Genomic DNA, 21,227 nt, shown 5'->3' with positions numbered 1-21,227 from the left:
GAGGGATGGCCGGGGAGAGAAATCACAGAGGGGAAGGAGCGCCGATCGGAGGAAGAATCGAGCGAGAGAGAGAGAGACGCGAGAGAAACGGCGCTGCAGCAGAAAAACGCCCGATTCGGGCGTTCTCGCGTGCAGGCCAGGAGACCCTTTTTTGCAGCTGGGCTGCAACGTGCGGATGCGGTGCAGGATCCAATCAGGTCGAAAATTGCAGCTCGGGTGCGGGCCTTCCAAACACCACCTAAGATACTTGACTTTAATATACATGTGTACATCAACACACACCGTCTGTAGTAGTGACACATGACTGAAAAGATTGAAGATGAAAGTTATACCAAACAAATTACTGGCAAATTGTATCGTTTTGTTTCAGGTGCAAAATAATACTCCCAAAAGATTTCAGAATTTTTTGGAGCAGCAAATCACATACAGTTCAGCCCACTGCGGTAAAACGGCGACTTGGACTGCACGAAGATCGGACCCGGATCCTCTAACGTGATAGAGGAAAGTCAGAACTGACTTTTGGCCTGATATCAGCCGTTGGCTGCACGCGAGAGCCATCCAACGAACCCAGCCATTCCAATTCGAGTCACCCAGATACGATAGTATAACAGCTGCATGAAAAAACGAGTTGCGGCCCAAAATCAGAGTATAATAGGTAAAAACAAATTGTCGTCAGTCAATTCTCTCTTGCTCGCAGAAGATATCATAACAAGTGAACCCAGTTCAGCTTTAAACTAAAACATGCATGCGAAATCTGGATGATTTGTGTCGTAGCCCGGGCTTAGACACCGGGGATGCGAGGCACCCCCTTTTCGGTTCGGCAATGGGCGTTGGGGATTGTTTCGGCGATCGCCGGCGAGACCAATGACGAGCGTACGATGCACAAGTCGGTTTACCCAGGTTCGGACCACCCGGAGGTGTAAAACCCTACGTCCTACTTCTGAGTGTTTATTAACCAAAGAACAGGTATTTACAAGGTTGCCGGGGAAGTCCCCGGGAGCTCTCTCCTCTTTTTGCTAAGTGGCTACTTGTTACTTCTGGACTAGATTCTCTAGGGATTGCAACCTCAGCTTCAGTCTAACCTTAAAATCGGACCCCCCTGACCGGTGGCGCGGGTCCTCCTTTTATACTCAAGGGGATACCACAGGTGCCACGGTTTGCATGGGGGATGCGCCCTAGGACACGCGTCGAACAGGGATCCAAGGCAGCTGCCTTCGCTGCGCTGGCATGCATGCACGGTGAGACGCACTGTAGCTAGGCCACACGTGCCCTAGATTCACTGCGGGCTACTCACTGCAAGCTGACTAGACGGATAACCTCCTCCCTGTCGGAGCATTTAATGTTCAGCTTGTGCCATACTCCACGCTCTGACCAGCCCTGCGCAAAAGGAGCCTGCCGGGCAGACACATGGCGTCGATACTCTGCTTGCTGGGCACCGGCCCTGTTGTAAACGGCTGCGCCAGGGAACACTCTCCCCGGCAGGTGGGCTTCCCGGGGGGCGTCCTGACAGGGGTCTTCACGATGTCTTCCGGGGTAATCCCCGTAGCCCGGCTAGTTCTGGTCCGCGGCAACCCCCTTACCAGGCTCCTGTCGGGATGGTGCCTTCCCGGGCAGCTGGCACCGCGCTGCCCAGGGTGCCGTCCTTGCGGGAAGCAAGTGAGGCGACCCACGCGTTGAGCAACGATGGTACTCCGGATGCCATTGGTGCGACAATTTGATACTTGGTTCAGGTTTAAACTGAAGCATACATCACAACCAATGCCTTTTCTTAACTGAAGCATGCAACTAGAGACAAACTAATGGTCAAGACTAACTACTGCAGTTTTCATGTGACAGAAAAATTTCTTCTGCATCAATGTCAACACTCCCAACCTGCAGTGTTAAAAACAATTGATATCTTAGAACAATGATACATGATTTACTATACTAGTTCAAACTCTTGCTAATTAAAACATACCGTCAGCAAATCAGTGAAACTTGTAAGGAATCCATGACCTTCATAATCATTCAGAATGTTCCTAAGACCACTCTCTGATTGATTTGGTAAATGCTTGTCACTTAGTAAATGCTTGTCACTTACCCGTTAGAACCGGCCATGGCCTGCTTTTCCTCGTTGATCTGGCTATCCATAATTGTTTTAACAATTCGATGTACTGGTCTGACGAAGAAAACAAGCAAGAGGAAACAAGGTGAGAGGAAGAAGGAAGTCCGAGGAAGAAGATGAGAAAAAGGAAAGCCAACAATTTCATCGTCGTTTACAGGTCTACAACGAGCAGTTGACGATAACCACAGGTCTACAACGACGGCAGCAACAGCGGAGCGCAGTGCGGCGGCGGCGGCAACGCACAGCCCTCGGCTACTTCCGCTGTCCAACTTTAGATGATCACCCACGTCTTTGTTTTGGCGCCAGAAAACAAGAAGGTGAGAAGCCATCTAAGTATTTCACGCGCGGTGGCGCTCTTTGTTGGCGCGCCATCGACCGAGAACAATCGAGGACTTGCCAGGCTCGTTGGATGGATTCTGCGTGCAGCCGACTGTGGATATCTATATCTATATAATATATATCTATTACAATATATTAAATTGGAATAGGTGGTGTCAACTTTGTTAAAATTACAATCAATATGCCATTGCCCCCTTTTTTTTTTCCTCCCGTCTTATTCACGATTTCAGTAGCAGAAATTCCACAGTTTAGATTTACCGAAAGTTATCGTACGGTCCAAATTTGTCACAACATAATACGAACAGTCCTAAAATAAATCAATCTCCTTAGCGTGAAATCCAAAATTCTTCGTATCCATCTCAGTATGGAAATCAATCCGAACCTAAACAAAAATCTCGGTATCAATCTCAGTATGGAAATTAATCCAATCGAAAAATCAATGTCCAGACTTCGACTCCACCGACTCGTGCTTGATACACTTTCCGTTGTTCCGTAGCATCGCACGGGTTTCTTTTGCTAGTATATATATACCTATCTGAAAAATATGACTGTTTCGTTCACCACGCGTTTTCGTCGCCAAAAGCTCGCTCGCCTCGCCCAACACCCGTCCCGTCTCACCGATCCCTCGCCAGGCCTATAGTGTTCCTTCGTCCGCGCCCCATGCCTCTTCGTCGGCGGCCCCAACGCAGGCCATCTCCCCAATTTCCGCCGCCGCCCTTTCCCCGCCTCCGTGCCGGCGCGGCCTTCCCCAGCCGCTGCGGCTGCCGCCCCCTCCCACCTCCCTCTACTCTCCTGCGCGCGCCGCCGCCGCCGTGCTGTCCGTTTCGCCCACCCCGCGTCCGTTTCCAAATAAGCCAGAAGGCCCGTTCGTCTCCGTCAGGGAGAAGGACCGTCAGGTTCCAGTGTAACTTCGTCCGCGCCCCCCTGCCTCTTCGTCGGTGGCCCCAACGTAGGCCACCCCGCAGCTTCTAGATCCCACCTCCAAGGTGGCCGCCCGCGACGAGCAGTTGGGCGCTGGGAACCATAGGGAGTGGGGACGGGCCAGCGATGCGAGGAATCCGAGCTCCCTTGAATTGGCGCTGATCGATGTTGTTTTGGCTACGAAATTTTGTTCTTCTGTCACCGTCAGTGATGGAGCTTGATCTGAAAATTTGTTCCACTGTCACCATCGTCATCATCGTCAAGCTGCTTCCTCTCTCTTTCTCTGCGGATGTTGGTGCTGCTTCTCTATCTCTATGTGTACACCAAATTTGCTATATACGTTATCATGGAAGCACATTCTCCAATGTTAGATTGCATTACCTAGGTTGTGTTCCTCTTCTTGGAACTTGATTCCAGGATTTGTACTTGGATCAGCTTTTGATTCCTTGTCTGGCTTTAGCATGCACTCATTCAGCTCTTCTTGAAGCGATTTTCTGGACCTCCCATGATATGTTAGAGTTCTACTTTTATGTTTCTTTGATTCGTCGTTGCTGCAAGATTCTTTTGATGGAGGACTGCATAATTCTGCTGCAGCTAAATGATTAGCAGTGTGCCTGATATCCTTTAAATTGTGTGGGGGGTAATGGCGTGCTGGAGTATGTCGCTTTCTTCATCCTGTACCTGTTTACAACCTTTATTCTTTTCCATCTTAATTGGTGAAGGAATACTGGGAGTTTCCTATTCGGTTACTTTAGGAACAGTTCAAACCATTTTACTTTGACATGTGCCAGTGTTTTCAAGTATTTGTTGGTGGATCCATTTATCAAGGTCTATAATCCATCTGTCTTCGGTTTTATTTTTCATATTTCCTCATTTGGTAACTAATTTTCGAAAGTTTTGCTAACCTTTTAGTGTTTTTATTGGGTTTTGTGATGCAGGCAAGGCAACATAAAGTCTGAATTAACATTGAGTTTTCTCTCTAAGGCCTCAGTTGTCGCTGATGAGTCAGATCAGTGGCATACTTAATGGGCTGTCCGAAAGATTTGAGTGTGATAAGATAATGGAAGAACACTATGTCATTGGTCTCAAGCAGGTGCTGTGCCTGGAACAAAAACTATTCATTAGATCACTTGTAAATTATGTACTCCTCTTGTAACATTACATCTGGTGGTCAGTTTGAACTTAGTGGTGCTCCTTTTGAAAGTACTTCAAACTTGTGCTGAGGTCAAGTCACATATTTATCAGTTAACTTTAGAAAATGATCATAGCGTCGCATGTCTGAGTATTGCTTCTTACTGGATCCGTGTTCCATTAATTATTTAGTTTATCCTGTAACTTAATTTCTGATTTGACAGAATTGGCACAGAGCATGAGAAGTTTGGTTTTGATGTTGAAACATTGCGCCCTATGACGTATGATCAGATCAGTGGCATACTTAATGGGCTTTCCGAGAGATTTGATTAGGATAAGATAATGGAAGAAAATCATGTCATTAGTCTCAAGCAGGTACTGTGCGTGAGAAAACTATTCATTAGATCAATTGTAAATTTTGTATAGTGGTAGGTTTCCCAAGTACTTCAGATGCTTTTTGAGTTGAGGTTATACAGATGTACAAAGTCGTTACTCTGTTCTTGTGGTCTTTTGAAAGTGATTCTTAATGATAACAAGTGATTTGGGGTCTGGGTAATAACCTTAAAAGTTATACTTTTTGTTCTGTGACATCTCACGGGCATTTCGGCTAGTTAGGCTAAAAGTCAGTTCTGACCTCCCTCTTTCACGTCAGAGGATCCGGGTCCACGAGGATCAAACTTGATTTCTTGGACCAGAAGTTGAACACGCCCGACCCAACCGAGACCCCCCCAAACCTCCAAAAGCTTTCCAGTCCACGGACATTTCCTTCCTTCCTTCCATCCCCCTCTCCATCCCCTTCTAGTCCACCGCCTCCGCTTCGCTCCCGAGCCTCGGCCATGATGCCCGCGCGCTTCATCAAGCTCTCGCTGCTACGCCGCCTCGGCGCCGTCCGTGCGGCCGAGGTACCCCCGCCGTGGCAGACCAGGTATGGCTACCTCGTGATACCGGTCCTTTTTGCGCGCGATGCTCCTCCTGTGCGAGCCACCTGTTTGTGCTAATGCCGCATTGGACGCTTCCTCGTTGGCGTCCTCAGTTCGTCCGGTTATCGTTTGAGTTGGTGGTTTAGGTCTGTATGGTGCTGACGGTGCTCTATGTGGGGGAAGAACGTGAGCACTCTCCCGGTGTACGTTGTGGAAATTGGGAGGATACGGGGCTTGCAGAATGTTATTTAGTATCGTGGGAGTTGGAAGTCAATTACGTAGCACATTTAGAGACGAGGTTGACCTGAAGTATGGTTAGTGAGTTGCCACCGCACATTGTGTACTCTGCACGCTTTATGTCCGACCGTATTCTTCATTCAGGTGCGCAATTTGTCTACATGTGATCAAATGGTTGCTTAAGCATCTGACAGGTAGGTGAATTGTCCAATATTGCTGGTAGTTGTGTCATGCATGCTCTGCTACTCTGCTGCACTGCTGTTTAACATTTCTAGCAGCAATGTTAAACATATTCTTTTGTTGATGGCCCAGACTTGCATAATTGACCACATCATTATGGTATGATGGCGAAGTACTGAAGTTATTACTACGAAAACTGCAGACGCAGTTTTGTTTCACAATTTTTTTCTCCCCCTCACAGATTGACCTTCATTGGGTATCATTACTCATTAATTGATCAAAGCATGAAATTTAATCTTGAACGATCTGAATGCTACATGTGTCTGTTATCTTGCAAGCCTGCTTGAATATGTACTACTTGTCCTACATGAGCACTTCTGTTTGTTTGCTTAATTGGGTGGTTCTTGTAATTCTGACAATTTGGTTCTGCAGGCTATTTCCAGTGCGGGGTTACCAGCCTCGAGGTTATTCTACCGGTGGAAGCTCCAAGTATGATAGACCGATGAGGCAGCCTGTGAATGAGTCAAATCCTCGGCCATTGATATATTACATCGTCGTATGTTGCTATTATGGCCCACCAGATCTTAACTTTTTAACCATTCTCTCTTATAAATATGATTTATGATATTTCTTACAGTTCTGTTAAATGCCAAACTGTTATCATGAATTATTGCTGAACTTTAACAGTTATCTTTTTGGACATTTGGCCTAACTCGATCTGTAGGACCTGTGTATTCTTATGTAAATGTGTATGTTGGTTTTGCAGCCATCTGCCGTTCTTGCTTTTGCTGGATTAGCCACTTATGTCCACTACAATGATGAAAAACGTATGGTTCCATTAGGTACTTACAAATTGTCCTCTTCATGTTGTTTCTGGCGCAGTACATTTTAATGGTGTTCATTTTTTCTTGGAGTTCAACTACGGTAGGCACTATTACCTTTTATAAGTATCTCTTGATATTAGACTATTTGGTGCTGTTATGGTATTGTTTAGGTAGTGGAGGATCCTTGCAATGCTCCCTTGCGCCTCATCCATATCTCAGAAATAAACAGAAAATGTTGAAACCCTATTAATTCAAAGCAAGAATAGTCTCTGCATGATCTGACTTCCAAATGACTTTTCTTTTGTGTTGGCCAGGCGTCATGTGATCGTCTGGTTACTTCTGTTTCTATTGTGCAAACTGCAGACTGCCTTGGAATTACCCTTTGTCCTAAATACCAATATTAGGTTTACTTTTGTTGAAGAAACAAAAAGAATGGGAAGTGCATCAAAGCAATTCCTGTTTACTTTTCAGTTGTACATGGTAGCTTATATATAGTGAAAGCAGTTTCCCTTAAGCCTGTTCTTGTGTCTTATTGAGTTCTTTACTGCTGCTACATTTCGTTTCATGGTGTTTCCATCTATAGGAGCACAACAGACAAGTGTTCCCAAAAGGTGTACTACCAACAGACCTGCAATCGGTGGACCATTTAAGCTCTATGATACAGAAAACAATGTGGTGACTGAATCAAAGCTTCGGGGGAATTGGACGCTCATGTATTTTGGCTATACCTCATCCCCAGATGCTGGGCCAGCAGAAGTTCAGAAGATCGCTGATGTTGTCAAGCTGTTAGGTGTGTTGCTATGCACAATGCATCCTGTTTCTTTGTTAGGGAAACATGATTGGATGCACCTCACCTTTTGTATTGCTTATTCTTATTTTCTGTTTTATTGTATCATTATGCCTTTTTCTTTCTGCATTAGTGGTTACCAGCTTTACATGCATAATTTATATAGTTTCCTATCGTCTGTGGGTGAACAAATGCATGTTTTATGTATAATATTTGGGCCTAGAGCGTCCAATTTCACTAAAACATTTACAGCAGTTACCCGATGATATATGGCCCTTTGTGTAAAGTAAATAGTTAGTCCTTTTTAGCAATTATGTCCCTAAGCTATTTTAACTAATTCTTCTGTTCTGTCAGTCTCAGTCATGCTTATGTCTGAATTATTCTCTGTCAGTTGGGTTTAGAATTGGTGGAAGTCCACATAACCTACAGCATTGATTTTCTCTGTGCTATATTCTGATTGCAATGAGTAGATTTTTGTTGAACTCTGCTGTTGTACTACTACTGTTTGTTATCTCCTTTTCCTTATGAACCCTTGTTTGTTGTTTCATTTTGTAGAGTCAAAGTATGATATCAAGATTAAACCACTCTTTATCACAATTGATCCTCAGCGTGATTCACCTGCTCAGCTTAAGGAATATCTTAGTGGTACGTTACTCTCTGTTTGCTCTGTGATATTGTAACCTTCAAATTTTGCATTATTTTTGGAAGTGATGATTTGTCTCATTTGCACTGCAGAATTTGACCCAAGAATAATAGGATTAACAGGCTCCATCAGTGCAGTAAGACAGATAGCACAGGAATACCGCATTTTCTTTAAAAAGGTTGATGAAATTGGTCAGGATTATGTTGTGGAAAGTTCTCACAACATGTAAGAGCATATAGGATTTTTCATATAATTTCTTTTGATGATAAAGCTTCAAGAACTTGACTGTCTGAAGGTACAGGTACTTGCTAGATCCATGCTTGGAGACAGTAAGATGCTTTGGAGCTGAATATGAGGCATCAGACCTTGCTGAGGCGATAACAATGGAGGTGCAGAAAGCATCTAGTTCATCAACAAATTAGTCTGGGGTATACCTCTTGCTTTTTTTCTGACTAATTTCTACTCCCTCCGTCCCATATTAAGTGACGAAATATTACATGTATCAAGACGTTTTTGGGATATAGATACATCCATATTTGGGAAAAATTGAGTCACTTAATATGGGACGGAGAGAGTATATACTAAAGCATACCTGTGTCTGTTTTTGTATTTCCTAACCTTTTCCATTCTGAAAGTAAGAATGGGCTGTGTGCCAATTGTTTTTAACCTTTGTTTTTTTAGCAGCTGTCTAGATGTGATGGTGAAAGTACTTATCTTCTGAGTATGAATTGGTAATACTTTTCACCTTGTGTATACTTGCATAATGCCTAGTCTAGACCCTGCAACAATAGCTAAAAAACACACTAATGTTTCTGTGTAATGTAATTGTTCCTTTCGTAGCACCTATTTAAGTTCTCATTTATGCTTGTTATTTTATCATAAAAAGACTTTACATATGGCCATTTCTCATTTACATACTCCCTCCGATCCTAAATTGTTGTCGAAATATTACATGTATCTAGACGCTTTTTAAAAATAGATACATCTATTTGAGCAAATTTAGAGTCAACAATTTAGAATCAGAGGGAGTATAAGATATACAATGCTGTAGATACATCGGACACATCCTATTCTGTGCAAGATAAAATTTCTTTCTGCAAATAGTTCGATGCATAAACTAACACAGCTTTTGCTGTAACAATTTTCCAGGACCTAATTCGACAGTATTGGCAGTTTCTAATGTCTATTATAGAGCACTTTCCCTACTCCCTGTATAGCCTTGCCAATGGAGGGTGACGTGGTGAACCGTTCATTTAGCCTTGCCTTCAACTGATTCGGGCTCCTATTCCTATTCCTGCTCTAAAAATTGTACAGTGCCTTGCGCGACTAATCTTTCTACGGAGTAAAAGATAACCCTGCAATTTTGCAATGCCCGAAAGATTCTCACGTACTATTGTGGTCTGACTCACTAGATGTGCCAAAACTCCATGTAAGCAGATTCTGTAGCATAGGTTCTGCCTTTTGGATGAACAGGTAAACGGGGAACTTAACAGCACTGCCCCCATGTTCTGTCATGTGTAGGTCTCTAGAGAAACAAACAACTGTTAGCACAAGCTCTCTGATCTGTGAACAATTTGGCTTTTCAAGTGTTTGCAGCTTGCAGTGCAGTGACGAGGGGTAGAATAGAACTTATGCTGTTTCCCTTTTGTAGGCGCCCGAATAGAAGTTTATCTCTAATTATCTATGCGTGGTGTCGGGTCCCGGCTGGACAGACGCCACCTGCTGCCATTATGCCTGCCGCGCGGCAGCTCGGCACACTCATTTTCTTTTCCCTGCTAGCTATGCTAGGTGTTGACATATATACGCCGATTCCTTTTCCTCCTGAACTGCTCTCCTGTGTACTAGGATTAATGTTATGGCATAGTGCTAGTTAGGTCCAGGTCTTAAAGCTCTGTACTCGTGCGTTTGGTGTATGCTGACGCCTTCAGTTTGAGTTGATTGAGCGAACTTGCGGCAATGCTCACCTGCAAATTATTTGCTGATCGTGTGATGGTGTTGCCTCGGAAGCTGTGCTGGGTTTGTTTTACCACATGCTATGAGGATCGTAATTCTGATCTGGCTCTGCCTCTGCCTCTGTAACATTGGACGATCTTTCCTTGAGAATCTGCATTCTGCTGTGCATAAACAAGCAGATTTTTTTTTTGTGTGGGTGCAGTGTACATTACGAGATTGGCATGCCCAATGCGTGGGCCTGGACTATAGAGCAAGAAGACGTGCCATGGATTGAGTGAATTGTGTGTATGAATTAGTAAGACTGTAACGATCGTGTCAACTTTGAACCGCGGATACAATCTTGGATGGTACTAAAACCCAACATTTTCTGTTGTTTGGATTTATATTTTGCAAGTGAAGAAGAAACAGAGGAACGGGGTAGCCAGGTGAAATACAGAGAGCTCTGTACTACGAATCCCACGACCGTGCGCAGCCTGGGACGGACGAGCGTTCACCTCTTCCAGCTCCGGCTCCGCGCGAGGGGGTCCGCGCCGCCGACGACCCACGTCTCCTTGGCGATGTCGACGGACAGCTTCAGGAAATCAGGCGCCGTGCTCATGAACGCCAGGTCGCCTCTGTCTTGCCCCGCGGCGGCCTCCATGCTTCCCTTCTCCTGTGCGGCTTCCTCACCGGCCGGTGGCTCCCCTGCTCCTTTGCTCGCCAGGCCCTTCGCGGGCGCCGACCGGCACCGCATGAGGAGCAGCGCGTTCGGCGGTGGCACAGACGGTGCATTGAAATCCTCGACGTCCACCTCTCTGCTCGGCCGCTTCTCTTCTTGGTCTAGCTGGTGCGTTTCTTGGCTCCCTTCCAGCACCATGAGCCATTTGGAGAACACGCTCGCGGCGGCACTGCCTTCGGGGGCGGCTGATTCTCCCCTCACGCGCTCGTCCGCGTAGCCGCCGCCGCCGCTGTCGTCCGTCGAAGACGACGAGGAGTCCACCGCGGCGTGGAGCGAGCCGAAGCACCGCACCTTGTGCCGGAGGCTCCGGAGCGCGCCGCCGAGGAAGGGCAGCGCCGGCGCGTCCCTCCTGATCCCGACGGCCTCGAGCCAGCTCCTCGCCTTCTTCCTCTGCTCCTGCAGCCGCTCGATCTCCTCCACCACGGTGATCCACCTCCTGCCACTGCCGCCGCCGGCGGCGCCACACTTGTTATTACCGGGTTTCTTCTCCAGCACCGCCGGCCTCGCCTTCTTGGGCCGGACGACCTTGATCTGCCCGGCGCACGTCACCTTGGGCGACTGCGGCTCGTCGCCTTGCTCCACGGTCTGCTTCGCCTTGGAAGAACCCCGGAACAGCGGGCTACCGCGGCGCCCACCGCCAGAGCGCGCGGCCGGGAGCTGGAGCTGTCTCCGGCGCGCGGCCACCGCCTTGTCCATGGTCGTCCGGGACGGGCTGCAAATCGGCTTGGGCATCAGCGCCAGGTGCTGCCGCGCACGCGCGGGGAAGCAGACCAGCAGGTCGGTCGGGGCCGTGGCTGCTACCCCTCCGCCGCCGCCCACCGCCTTGATCTTCTTCATTGCTCCCTGACGGCTCCGCAGGCGTCAGCAGCAGCAGCAGCAACACTGGCAGCCGGTTAGCTTTATGGAAAGGGAAGGAGGAAGGGGAGGCGCTTTAAAAGAAAAGAAAGCGCGCGGGCAGCAGCTTTGCCTTTGCTCTCTCGCTCTCTTTTGTTGCCTGCCGTCCTCTGGATTTGTTTAGCTGCTGTAGTATCATGTCAGGTCTTGCTTTTCTTTTTCTGTGCATCGATGTCTCGTTTTCGGTATTCTGCTTTCCATTCCCTGACGCGTCTCTATTGTTCGTACTGCACCTTCATCTAGGACTGATGGACTGGCCAGAGGCGGCCAGAGCAGAGAATATACTGCAGCAGTTCATGTCTCTCGTGACAAGTTTCATGTGAATCCTACTTGTGTTCATGCAAAAGTTCTCGAGGACGGTTCTCTCTTGGTCGGGAACTCTGCTTTTTTTCTTTTAGGAATTCAGACTTTATTACTGAAACGAGTTCGAATTACAATTTGACCGCAAAGTGGCGGACAGGAAACCAGGTACTATGTCAAAGCAACGAGGAGAATCTATTCTAAGAGCTTCTCTTGCGCAGACATGTGACGCTTAATTTGCTTTGCGCCCAATATAGAGAAGCTCGAAAACCTGGAAAGATCGGCTAATCACCTTCAGATAATCCATAGAATGAATACCATCCAACCTCAGCCGTCGGGAACTCTGCTTGGAAAGCAGGACCTTCCTGCGTGAGCTTGAGAAAAATAATATCACCCTCACACTCAAATTTATCTTAGAAACAAGCCGATGGCAACAAAAATGTTTAATCATGCATGAGTGCTTTGCCGGCCTTCTAAAATGACATGTTGTACTCTTGGATGTATGTGTCATTAAAATTCACGGCATGGTTAGTATTCGTGCGTTACCTAATCGATCACCTAATCCGCCGACCGGTGGATGAAATGAAATGTGTTTTCTCAACATGGTTCTGTCTGTGCTTTGCTTTATCCCATTATCACTGCACTTTAAACAGGCCTTCAATTGTTCACCGTACCACTTTCTGCGTCATGGCATGTCTTTTCTATTTGTATGGCTTGCCCAGCTAAACAATAAACCGTAGACAGTGTGACAAATCCATGGTGTAAGGTGCGAGTAAATTCATGGTATTGCTAAATATTATTTCCTCCGTTTAAACTTTCTCTACCGTTTTCCTTTTGATAATCCCGATGCATCTCTGTGATCACACCTGATTTTGCAACATGAATAATTTTCTTTCCTCCATTTTTTCAAAGTAGCATGAGGAAGTTAATGAATTGAAAACTTCCCGTGCTTCTATTTAGTAAGTTATCGTTTTCCCTTTTTATTACTCCCTTTATTCCATAATTCTTGTCGAAATATTAGATGTATCTAGACACTTTTTTATGAATAGATTCATCCATTTTTAGCAAATTTGAGACAAGAATTATGGAACGGAGGGAGTACTGATGATGACAATATGGTGGATTGAAGCTAAGCATTTCAAGACGAGGAGTAAAAGATGCATCAACTGTCCAGCTTTTGCATGTCCTTTTTATCCCAAGGCATTGTTTGGCATTGTGTTTTTCTATTGTTTTTAGAGTTTTATACCCCAAATTCAAAAACACTAGAAAAACCAAATGAGTTGTTTGGTAGGGAGGGATTACAGAGACTATGCCTATATTGCTCCCACAAAATACCCCATTTTTGTATCAATTAAAAACACTTCTCCTCTGGTGTTTTGGAGTGGAAGGGGTTTTTGAGAGTATTGAATGAACGCTAAATCCCTTCAGATACCCAATACATTTGCGACTAAAATTACATTAGTGTCAAACAAGGCCTAATTAATTAAACCGTCAAAACTAAAAAAAAACATCAGTAAGAAGCCACTACCAGGATTCCAGGGTTCCGTGACGGTGCTTTATTTTTGTGACGGGCACCAAAAGTACCGTCACAAAAATTATTATTGTGACGGGCACAGCAATACCGACACAAAAATATTAATTTTTGGGGCAGCCCTTGACAACACCGACAAAAATATACATTTTTGTGACGATGCGAACCCGACACGAAAAATATGCATTTTCATGTCGGTCTTACCAATTTATGTGTCGGTTCACCGTCACCTAAATCAAATATTTGTGGCGGTTGGAACCCGACACGAAAAAGATGCATTTTCATGTTGGTTTTAACAATTTTTGTGTCGGTGTACCGTCACCTAAATCAAATATTTGTGGCGGTTATGGTGTACCCGTCACAAAAATAGCACTGTCACAAATATTGTTTTAGTCACTTTTGTGAAGCAAATACCATAAGTTTTGCTCTAAACACTCTCAAGAAAAATTGAACATGCACAGGACTATATTTTTCAGATTCTACTTGAGTATGGTAATTTTTTATACTTTTTGGCTATTTTTGTAGAATTAACATGTATTTTAACCAAAATTATTCCAAATAACACCCAAATGTGCTCCCAAAAATATGAAAATCAACCAGGGATCCATTTAGGTACTAGCAAGGTTGCCATAATGTCTTGAAGCCATTTGATAGAACTATGACCATACATTCTAGTGTAATGGTGGCATCTCATAAGAGTGATATGATCTTTTGGGGTGAAAGTGTGAAGTTAGTAATGCAAATGAATTTTAGTTATCCTTTTTTATCCCAAATCATTATATCATTTTGTGTGAAAACATTTGCACATGTGATAATTTATGCCAGTACTGGTTTAGAGTATGGTCTAACTTTATACTTATATACAATTTTTCAGAATTTGATCGAAATGGTTCCAAATTATTTTCATGGCGGTTGTTTATTTTGGTGTTGCACCGTCACAAAAATAATAATATTTCTGACGGTGAATGGTAAAACCACGTCAGAAATAAGGGTCACTAAATTGAGCATTTCATGTTTGCCCTTTAGACGCCTTTTTTTAGTAGCTACCGCGCCATTTCTCAAAGGCCAGACGGACGCAACAAAAAAAAAGCGGTCGCAGACCTGTCCCAAAACCTAATTTCTCTTCCCCTCCTCCCCCGTGCAGACCCCCACCCAGCCTCCCGCCGCCAAGCCCCTATCCTCCGTCCTCCCCCGTGCAGCCCACACTCGCCGGCCGCCGTTCCTTCCCTCCCCCGCGCTATCTCCACCGCGCAGCCCCCCCCCCACTCTTCCCCTTCCTCCAGCGGCCACTCACACCCGCCCCCACACACGGCCGAGTGCCGTGGGGATCCCGCCGCCACTCACGGCCGCGTGCCGTGGGGTTCCTTCTGCCGTTGTTCCCCTCCCCCATCCTCCTGCCACCGTTCTTCCACTCCCCCAACGCCACTTGAAGCTGCTGCTCTCTCTCCCTCCTGCGCCATACTCCTCCGCCCCGGACTCCTCGCGCTGCAGTACGCCTCCGTTTGCTGGGACGACAACACGCCGACGACCTCCCTCAACTGACTGGCCGAAGCTCTCACCTCCAAGATGATGCCTCTAGCACCATTTTGTGTTCAGTCTCCTGCGAATCTGACGAGGTGAGTATCAAGAAATCCAATCCTCTGTAACATTCTGAAATGAATCTTGCAAAGTTAAAATTTTGAGTAGCTATTTCTTGTCTGTGTAGATATATGCTGATATGCAATGCATCGATGCTTTGTTGTATATGTTAAACTCATTTGCTCGCATGCTGTATTTTTATTGAGTGAATTGTTTTTTCTTCTAGAACATAACAGTGTGATCGATGGAAGATCGTGAATGGATGTATAGTGGTTGGAGTCGTAGAAGTATCTCAACTGAATGGGTAGAACAAACAAAGTTATTCTTGGATCGTGCCTTTTCTCTGCCCAGTTTAGTGGAAAATGGTACCATTAACAGCCCTTGCATGAAGTGCCGCAATGATTATCAGCACATAAGGGTGGATATAGAGTTGCATCTGGCCAAATGCAGGTTTATGGAAAATTACACAACATGGTCAGCCCATGGTGAGACACCTATTGTGAATGATGAAAATGATGTTGATATGGGGTACGCTAATGATGTAGTGGACCGCATGAATGATATGTTAGATGACCTAGCTGCTGAACATACACCACACATTGTCAATGAGGAGCCAACACCTTATGCTAAAGCGTTTTATAGGATGCTAGACACCGTTGATGATAAGGTTCATGCCAACACACAGCATACAAGTCTGTCAACTGTAGCTCGGATGCTAGATCTAAATAGGCACGATACAACATGTCTACTGCACATTATGATGATACCCTAAAGCTAATCCATGAGCTTCTTCCTCCTGATTATAATTTGGTTGAAGACTTCTACCATTCAAAGAAATTGTTAGAAGGGCTGGGAATGCCATATGTCAAAATTGATGTCTGTTATAACAACTGTATGTTGTATTACAAAGAGAATGAACACAAAGACATTTGTGATTTCTGTAAAACCCCTAGATATGAGAATGACATAAACAAAGTCCCTAGGAAAATATTGCGGTACCTCCCCATTACAGATAGACTACAAAGATTGTATGCACACGTGGAGGTAGCAAAATTAATGAAGTCTCATAAGCAGTCCACATTAGGGAAGATGGTGCACCCTTGTGACGGGGAAGCGTGGAAGAAATTTGACGAAGACTTCGAAGTTTTTGCTAGTGACCCTAGAAGTGTTAGACTAGCTATTGCAACCGATGGCTTCACGCCGTTCAACTTAACTGCTGCCTCTTATTCATGTTGGCTTGTATTTGTTGCTCCACTTAATCTTCCACCTGGAGTAGCATGAAGAAGGAGTATGTATTCCTTTCCATGGTAATCTCTGGGCCTGAAGACCCTGGAAAGAAGTTGTCTTCTGTTCTAATGCAACCTTTAGTGGATGAACTTATGAAGTTGTGGGTGGGGGTAGATACATGGGATGCTTCAGTAAAAAAAAAATTCACCATGAAGGCCGCGTACCTGTGGTCAATTCATGATTTTCCTGCTTATGGAAACTTTTCTGGTTGGAGCACCCATGGACGTCTTGCTTGCCCAATCTGTTTTTCTGATACCAAAGCATTTCGACTCAAAGCTGGTGGAAAGGCTTGTTGGTTTGACTGTCATAGACGCTAGCTACCTGAAAACCATGTATTCAGAAACCAAGAGAATGCATTTAAAAAGGCTACAACTATACATGATATTGCACCTAGGCCTTTGACAGGAGCTGAAGTGGAACACCAAATGAACAGACTTGTAGGTGATAAGAAAGGGTACAATTCAACACAAAATTGGAGCCATGCAAGTTGCTTTTGGCAGCTTCCATACGTCAATAAATTACTTCTCCGTCACAACATTGATGTAATGCACAACGAAAAAAACATAGTAAAAGCTATATGGAACACATGTTTTGATGTAACTGATAAGAGCAAAGATAATTGGAAGGCCATGCTTGATTTGCAGCAAATTTGCCACCGTCCAGCTTTGCATTTGTCTGATCCAACCAACAATGGGAAGTGGGAGAAGCCTAGGGCCAAATTCTGCATTAAGAAGGATGACAAAGCAATTGTCTTAGAATGGTTTCAGAAACTAAAGTTTCCAGATGTGTATGCAGCCAACATCAAGTGTGGTGTTAATCTAAAGAAATCAAAGATCTTTGGCCTCAAAAGTCATGACTTTCACATATTCATTGAATGCTTACTCCCTGTAGCATTTAGAGGCTTTCTTCCAGAAGATATATGGATTTGTTTGGCTGAGCTGAGTCATTTCTATCATCAATTGTGTGCAAAAGAATTGAGCCAGGATATTGTGCACTCTCTAGAAGAATGTGGCCGCACTAGTTTGTAAATTCGAGAAGATTTTCCCTCCTGGTTTTTTCAATCCTATGCAGCACCTAATTGTGCATCTTCCTTATGAAGTTAGACTAGGAGGTCTAGTCTAGAACTGATGGATGTATTAATTCGAAAGGTAATTTCTAATTTCTGACACACAATGTGCTATGATTTATTCTCATCCTTCCTAAATTGTTGAGAAAACATATATTTAGGTTTATTGGGGATCTTAAGAAGAAGGTATGCAACAAGGCACGTGTTGAGGCTTCCATTGTTGAAGCTTACTTAGTTGAGGAGGCAACCCTTTTTCTCTCACTTTATTTTAAGGCTGGTGTTCGGTCAGCCATAAATAAGACTCCAAGGTATGATGAGAGTGGCCCTTCCAATGATAGTTCATGCACCATTGATATCTTTCAATACCAAGGCCGATACACGAACCCTCAAGGATCTCGTATACTCAAACCTGATGAGTACAAGGCTGCTGCCCTATATATATTAACCAACATACCAGAGATCGATGGATGAGTTCTTTGTGTAAGTCGGTAAGTCTTTTTTGTTAATAATCCAATGCTGAAAATCCTATCCATGTCTTTCAATAATCAGGATGAGTTCTTTGTTTTATTGTTTTAGCAAATTTAAAAAGGAAGAATGGAGGAGCATTAGAGTTGAACCAAATGACAAGAAACGTCGTCACTTAAGATTAAATGGTTGGAAAATTGGTCGTGGCAAAAGAAATGGACCCAATTTCTTTGATTAGTTTAGGAATGAAGTAATCTTTCTAACCTTTCAAAATAAAGCCTTAAAAGCAAATTAAAGCACTAAGAACTTACATATCATACTACATTTGCAGTGCATGAAGACCTCTGGAATTGATAATTGTTTGTCTGAATTGTCTTATGGTTTTCAAGGAAAGGTTACATCATATGGAATATATGATATCAATGGCTATAGGTTTCAGTCAGAGAAGTATGAGAACAAGAGGTCAGGAAACGCTTCTATTAATAGTGGTGTTTGTGTGTCTTGTACCGATGATTAAGACAATGGCACTGAGTATTATGGTGTCATTGAAGACATCATCAAAATTAAATGGGAAGGCAACCTGCAGTTAGAGCTTGTATTATTTGATTGTCATTGGTTTAATCCAACAACCGGAGTTAGGCGTTCACCAAATTTAGGGCTGGTAGAAATTAAGCACACATCTAGGCTGCAGAGTTTTGAACCATTTGTCTTGGCAAGTCAGGTTACTCAAGTATACTACTTGTCATATGCATGCAAGAAAAGGTCAGATCTTATAGATTGGCAAGTGGTTTATCATGTCCGTCCACGGGGCTATGTGCAGACAAGTGACAATTCTACTGAATCTAACCCCAACGAAGGGCCCATAGAAGATCCCCCAGTGTTTCAAGAGGAAGAACAACATTGAAATTTTAGTATTGACTTGGATCTTAATCCTGACAATCTGACATCCCTGATCTCAGACGAGATAACTAATACCAAAGATTTAGAACTGCTAGCCAACTCCAACCTTGAAGGTGAAGACGGTGGTGAAGATGCTGAAAAAACAGAAGACGAAGCAGATGAAGATGATGAGCTTGAATCCCACTCGCTGATCATACACCTTATGACCCAGAAGATTTCTAATATCATATTGCTACTGTTGTGTGTTTAATTTGTCATGTAGCTTGTGTAATTTTGTTGTGGCACTATAATTTCGTTGAGAACAGCTGTAATTTCTAATATCATGTTGCTAATGCTACATATTCACTTGTATTGTCTCAATTTCCTATGTCTCCTTGACTATGTATGTGCTTTTATATGTGTGTTTAATGTTAACACATTTGTAGGAGCTAACAAAGCTTATGTTTGATTATAGGAGAGGGAGGGGCTTCGACACAAGAGTCTAAGGAAGCCGCGTGCAGGTACTAGTGCTGGTACTGCTGGAGGCAGCAGCCAAGGTACTGGGGGAGGCAGCACGCGAAGGAGCATTGCTCGCCATGGAGATCAGCCCAGCAAAAGGAACAACCAGAGAAGCAATTCTGGTGGTATTGCAGCTGAAAGAAATGACCAGATATCCAACTCTGATGGCATTGCAGCTAGAAGGAATAACTCACAAGGCACTGACTCAGTGGGTAATGGTGACTTAGGGACTAACTCTGGAGGAGGCACTGATTCTGTTCGTACTAAAAGAGCTGTAGAAATGGCGCAAGAGGTCAAGAATTGAGCTGAGAAATCCTCTACGAGGATGAAAAATAGTCCTTATACCTCAGGGTGACCTGTAAGTGAATTCCTAGACGTGCATATTGTTGTTGTCTTTGATCTAATTGCAGTTCTCATACTTAACAAATGACTTTTTTTTGTAGGCAATTCAAGTACAAAGACTATAATCTTGGCGACTACAAGTACACCACCCAACTTGGATGTATTCTGAAACGACAGTACCTTGGAGTTTTGAAGGACGAAGATGGAGAATCATATCCAGCAGCAACATGGGCAGATTATTATGACAAGATTAACGACCAAGGAGAGTCATGTGCAGACAAAGTGAAGAAGGAATTTTGGGTAATTAGAGTCACATCTAAGACCTACACACAAATTCTTTGAACTAATTTGTTGTTGTGTACTTTGCAGCGTTTGTTCACCGTGGCTAATGAGCACAAGCGAGAGGCTGCCCGTGTTCTTGAGAACTATTGTAAGAAGAGAGTGCGGAATATAATGTACCAAGTTCATGTCGATGTTGTGAAGCTGCATTATGAGAACCAAGGAGAGATCCTTGATGACACTCTTGCATGTCGTAGAGAACTCAGTGAGAATGAGTACCTAAATGCTAGGATAGAATGGTGCAAAGAGGACGTTTGGCCCCTTCTTGCTGCATAATGGGATAGTGATGAGTTCAAGGAAAAAAGATCAAAAGCCCAAGATTCTCGCTTGTCTAATGTAGATGTTGCTCAAAACAGAGGGGGTTCACGCTCATTTGCAGAGACACAACAATTCATTGTAAGATTGTTCTCTATTGTTCTTGTGTACAATAATCATTGTTTTCATTTTTCAGATTTAGAACCATGATGAACTAATTATTGAAACTGCTTGCAGGAAGCTGTACATGGACCTGAAAAGGCTACAATTTTGAACACATATGACGTAATGAAATCAGGTGCTAAGAATATAAACAATAATGGAAGCAGTGGAGTAATCCCCAGCCAAAAAGCACAAAAACGCATGGTATACTCTAATCTTGTGTTGTTCACTTCGTGTGAGTGTGTGTGTGAGGCAACGAATGTAAGTGTTATTTATATATTGTAGAGGGACTACCAGGAAGGAGTTGAAGTGCACATCCAGATGATCCAGAGCAGCCGGAAGTAGATGGACATGTCTTATACACAAAGGGCGGTGGCCTGCCCCATGGCCGCCTTATTATAGGAGATGGCGCAGTGAGAAAGGAAGATGTTATTGCTGCAGCTAAAGGAAGAAAGTCTAGGCCATCAAGTTCCAATTCTTATCGACACTTGTCCGAAGAGAATCACGTGCTCCGACGTGCTAACGAGGGCCTAACACAACACAACGTGCATCTAACCCAGCAATAAGAGGTTGACCACGAACTAATCATGGTAAAGATGTCCTAACCCAAATAGTTGAACTGGCTGTATTCAGTTTCTACAATTTTAAATCATGTCCATCTTTGGATTGTTTCACCCTTGAAACATTGATTTCATTCCAGCTAACATGACTTAGCTTGTCTTCTTTAATTTTGATAGCTTTCTTTTTGGTCATCAAGTGATGTATGGATGCATTGTTAGAAATCTGCTCAATTTGTTATCTCGACCTAGCTATGTATGGACACAATTTATGATCTTCTCAATTTATTGTACTG

The 21,227-nt window shown here is 44.1% G+C and overlaps 2 protein-coding genes across 7 annotated transcripts; one reads left to right on the top strand and one right to left on the bottom strand.

The window, feature by feature from the left end:
• Positions 1-3,000: 3,000 nt before the first annotated feature.
• LOC100839451 (protein SCO1 homolog 2, mitochondrial) lies at positions 3,001-9,688 on the top strand. 6 transcript variants are annotated; one of them, XM_014903285.2, is made up of 11 exons: positions 3,001-3,655; positions 4,303-4,457; positions 4,720-4,870; positions 6,265-6,388; positions 6,599-6,674; positions 7,240-7,446; positions 7,999-8,088; positions 8,179-8,311; positions 8,388-8,514; positions 8,771-8,817; positions 9,236-9,688. In XM_014903285.2, exons 3-9 carry the CDS (start codon positions 4,851-4,853, stop codon positions 8,506-8,508), a joined length of 771 nt encoding a protein of 256 aa, XP_014758771.1. In that variant the 5' UTR covers positions 3,001-3,655; positions 4,303-4,457; positions 4,720-4,850; the 3' UTR covers positions 8,509-8,514; positions 8,771-8,817; positions 9,236-9,688. The 6 variants fall into 6 exon arrangements, with proteins under 6 accessions (XP_014758771.1, XP_014758770.1, XP_024310739.1 ...); XM_014903284.2 differs by having other exon boundaries at positions 3,001-4,192; XM_024454971.1 differs by lacking the exon at positions 4,720-4,870 and having other exon boundaries at positions 3,001-4,457.
• Positions 9,689-10,309: 621 nt separating this feature from the next.
• Positions 10,310-11,991, bottom strand: LOC100839145. Its single transcript, XM_014903282.2, has one exon. It carries the CDS (start codon positions 11,592-11,594, stop codon positions 10,530-10,532), a length of 1,065 nt encoding a protein of 354 aa, XP_014758768.1. The 5' UTR covers positions 11,595-11,991; the 3' UTR covers positions 10,310-10,529.
• Positions 11,992-21,227: the final 9,236 nt, after the last annotated feature.

The sequence above is a fragment of the Brachypodium distachyon genome, chromosome 4 (genome assembly GCF_000005505.3).
Source record: "Brachypodium distachyon strain Bd21 chromosome 4, Brachypodium_distachyon_v3.0, whole genome shotgun sequence".
Taxonomy (NCBI): Eukaryota; Viridiplantae; Streptophyta; class Magnoliopsida; order Poales; family Poaceae; genus Brachypodium; species Brachypodium distachyon.
This window is presented reverse-complemented; position numbering and strand designations above follow the sequence as displayed.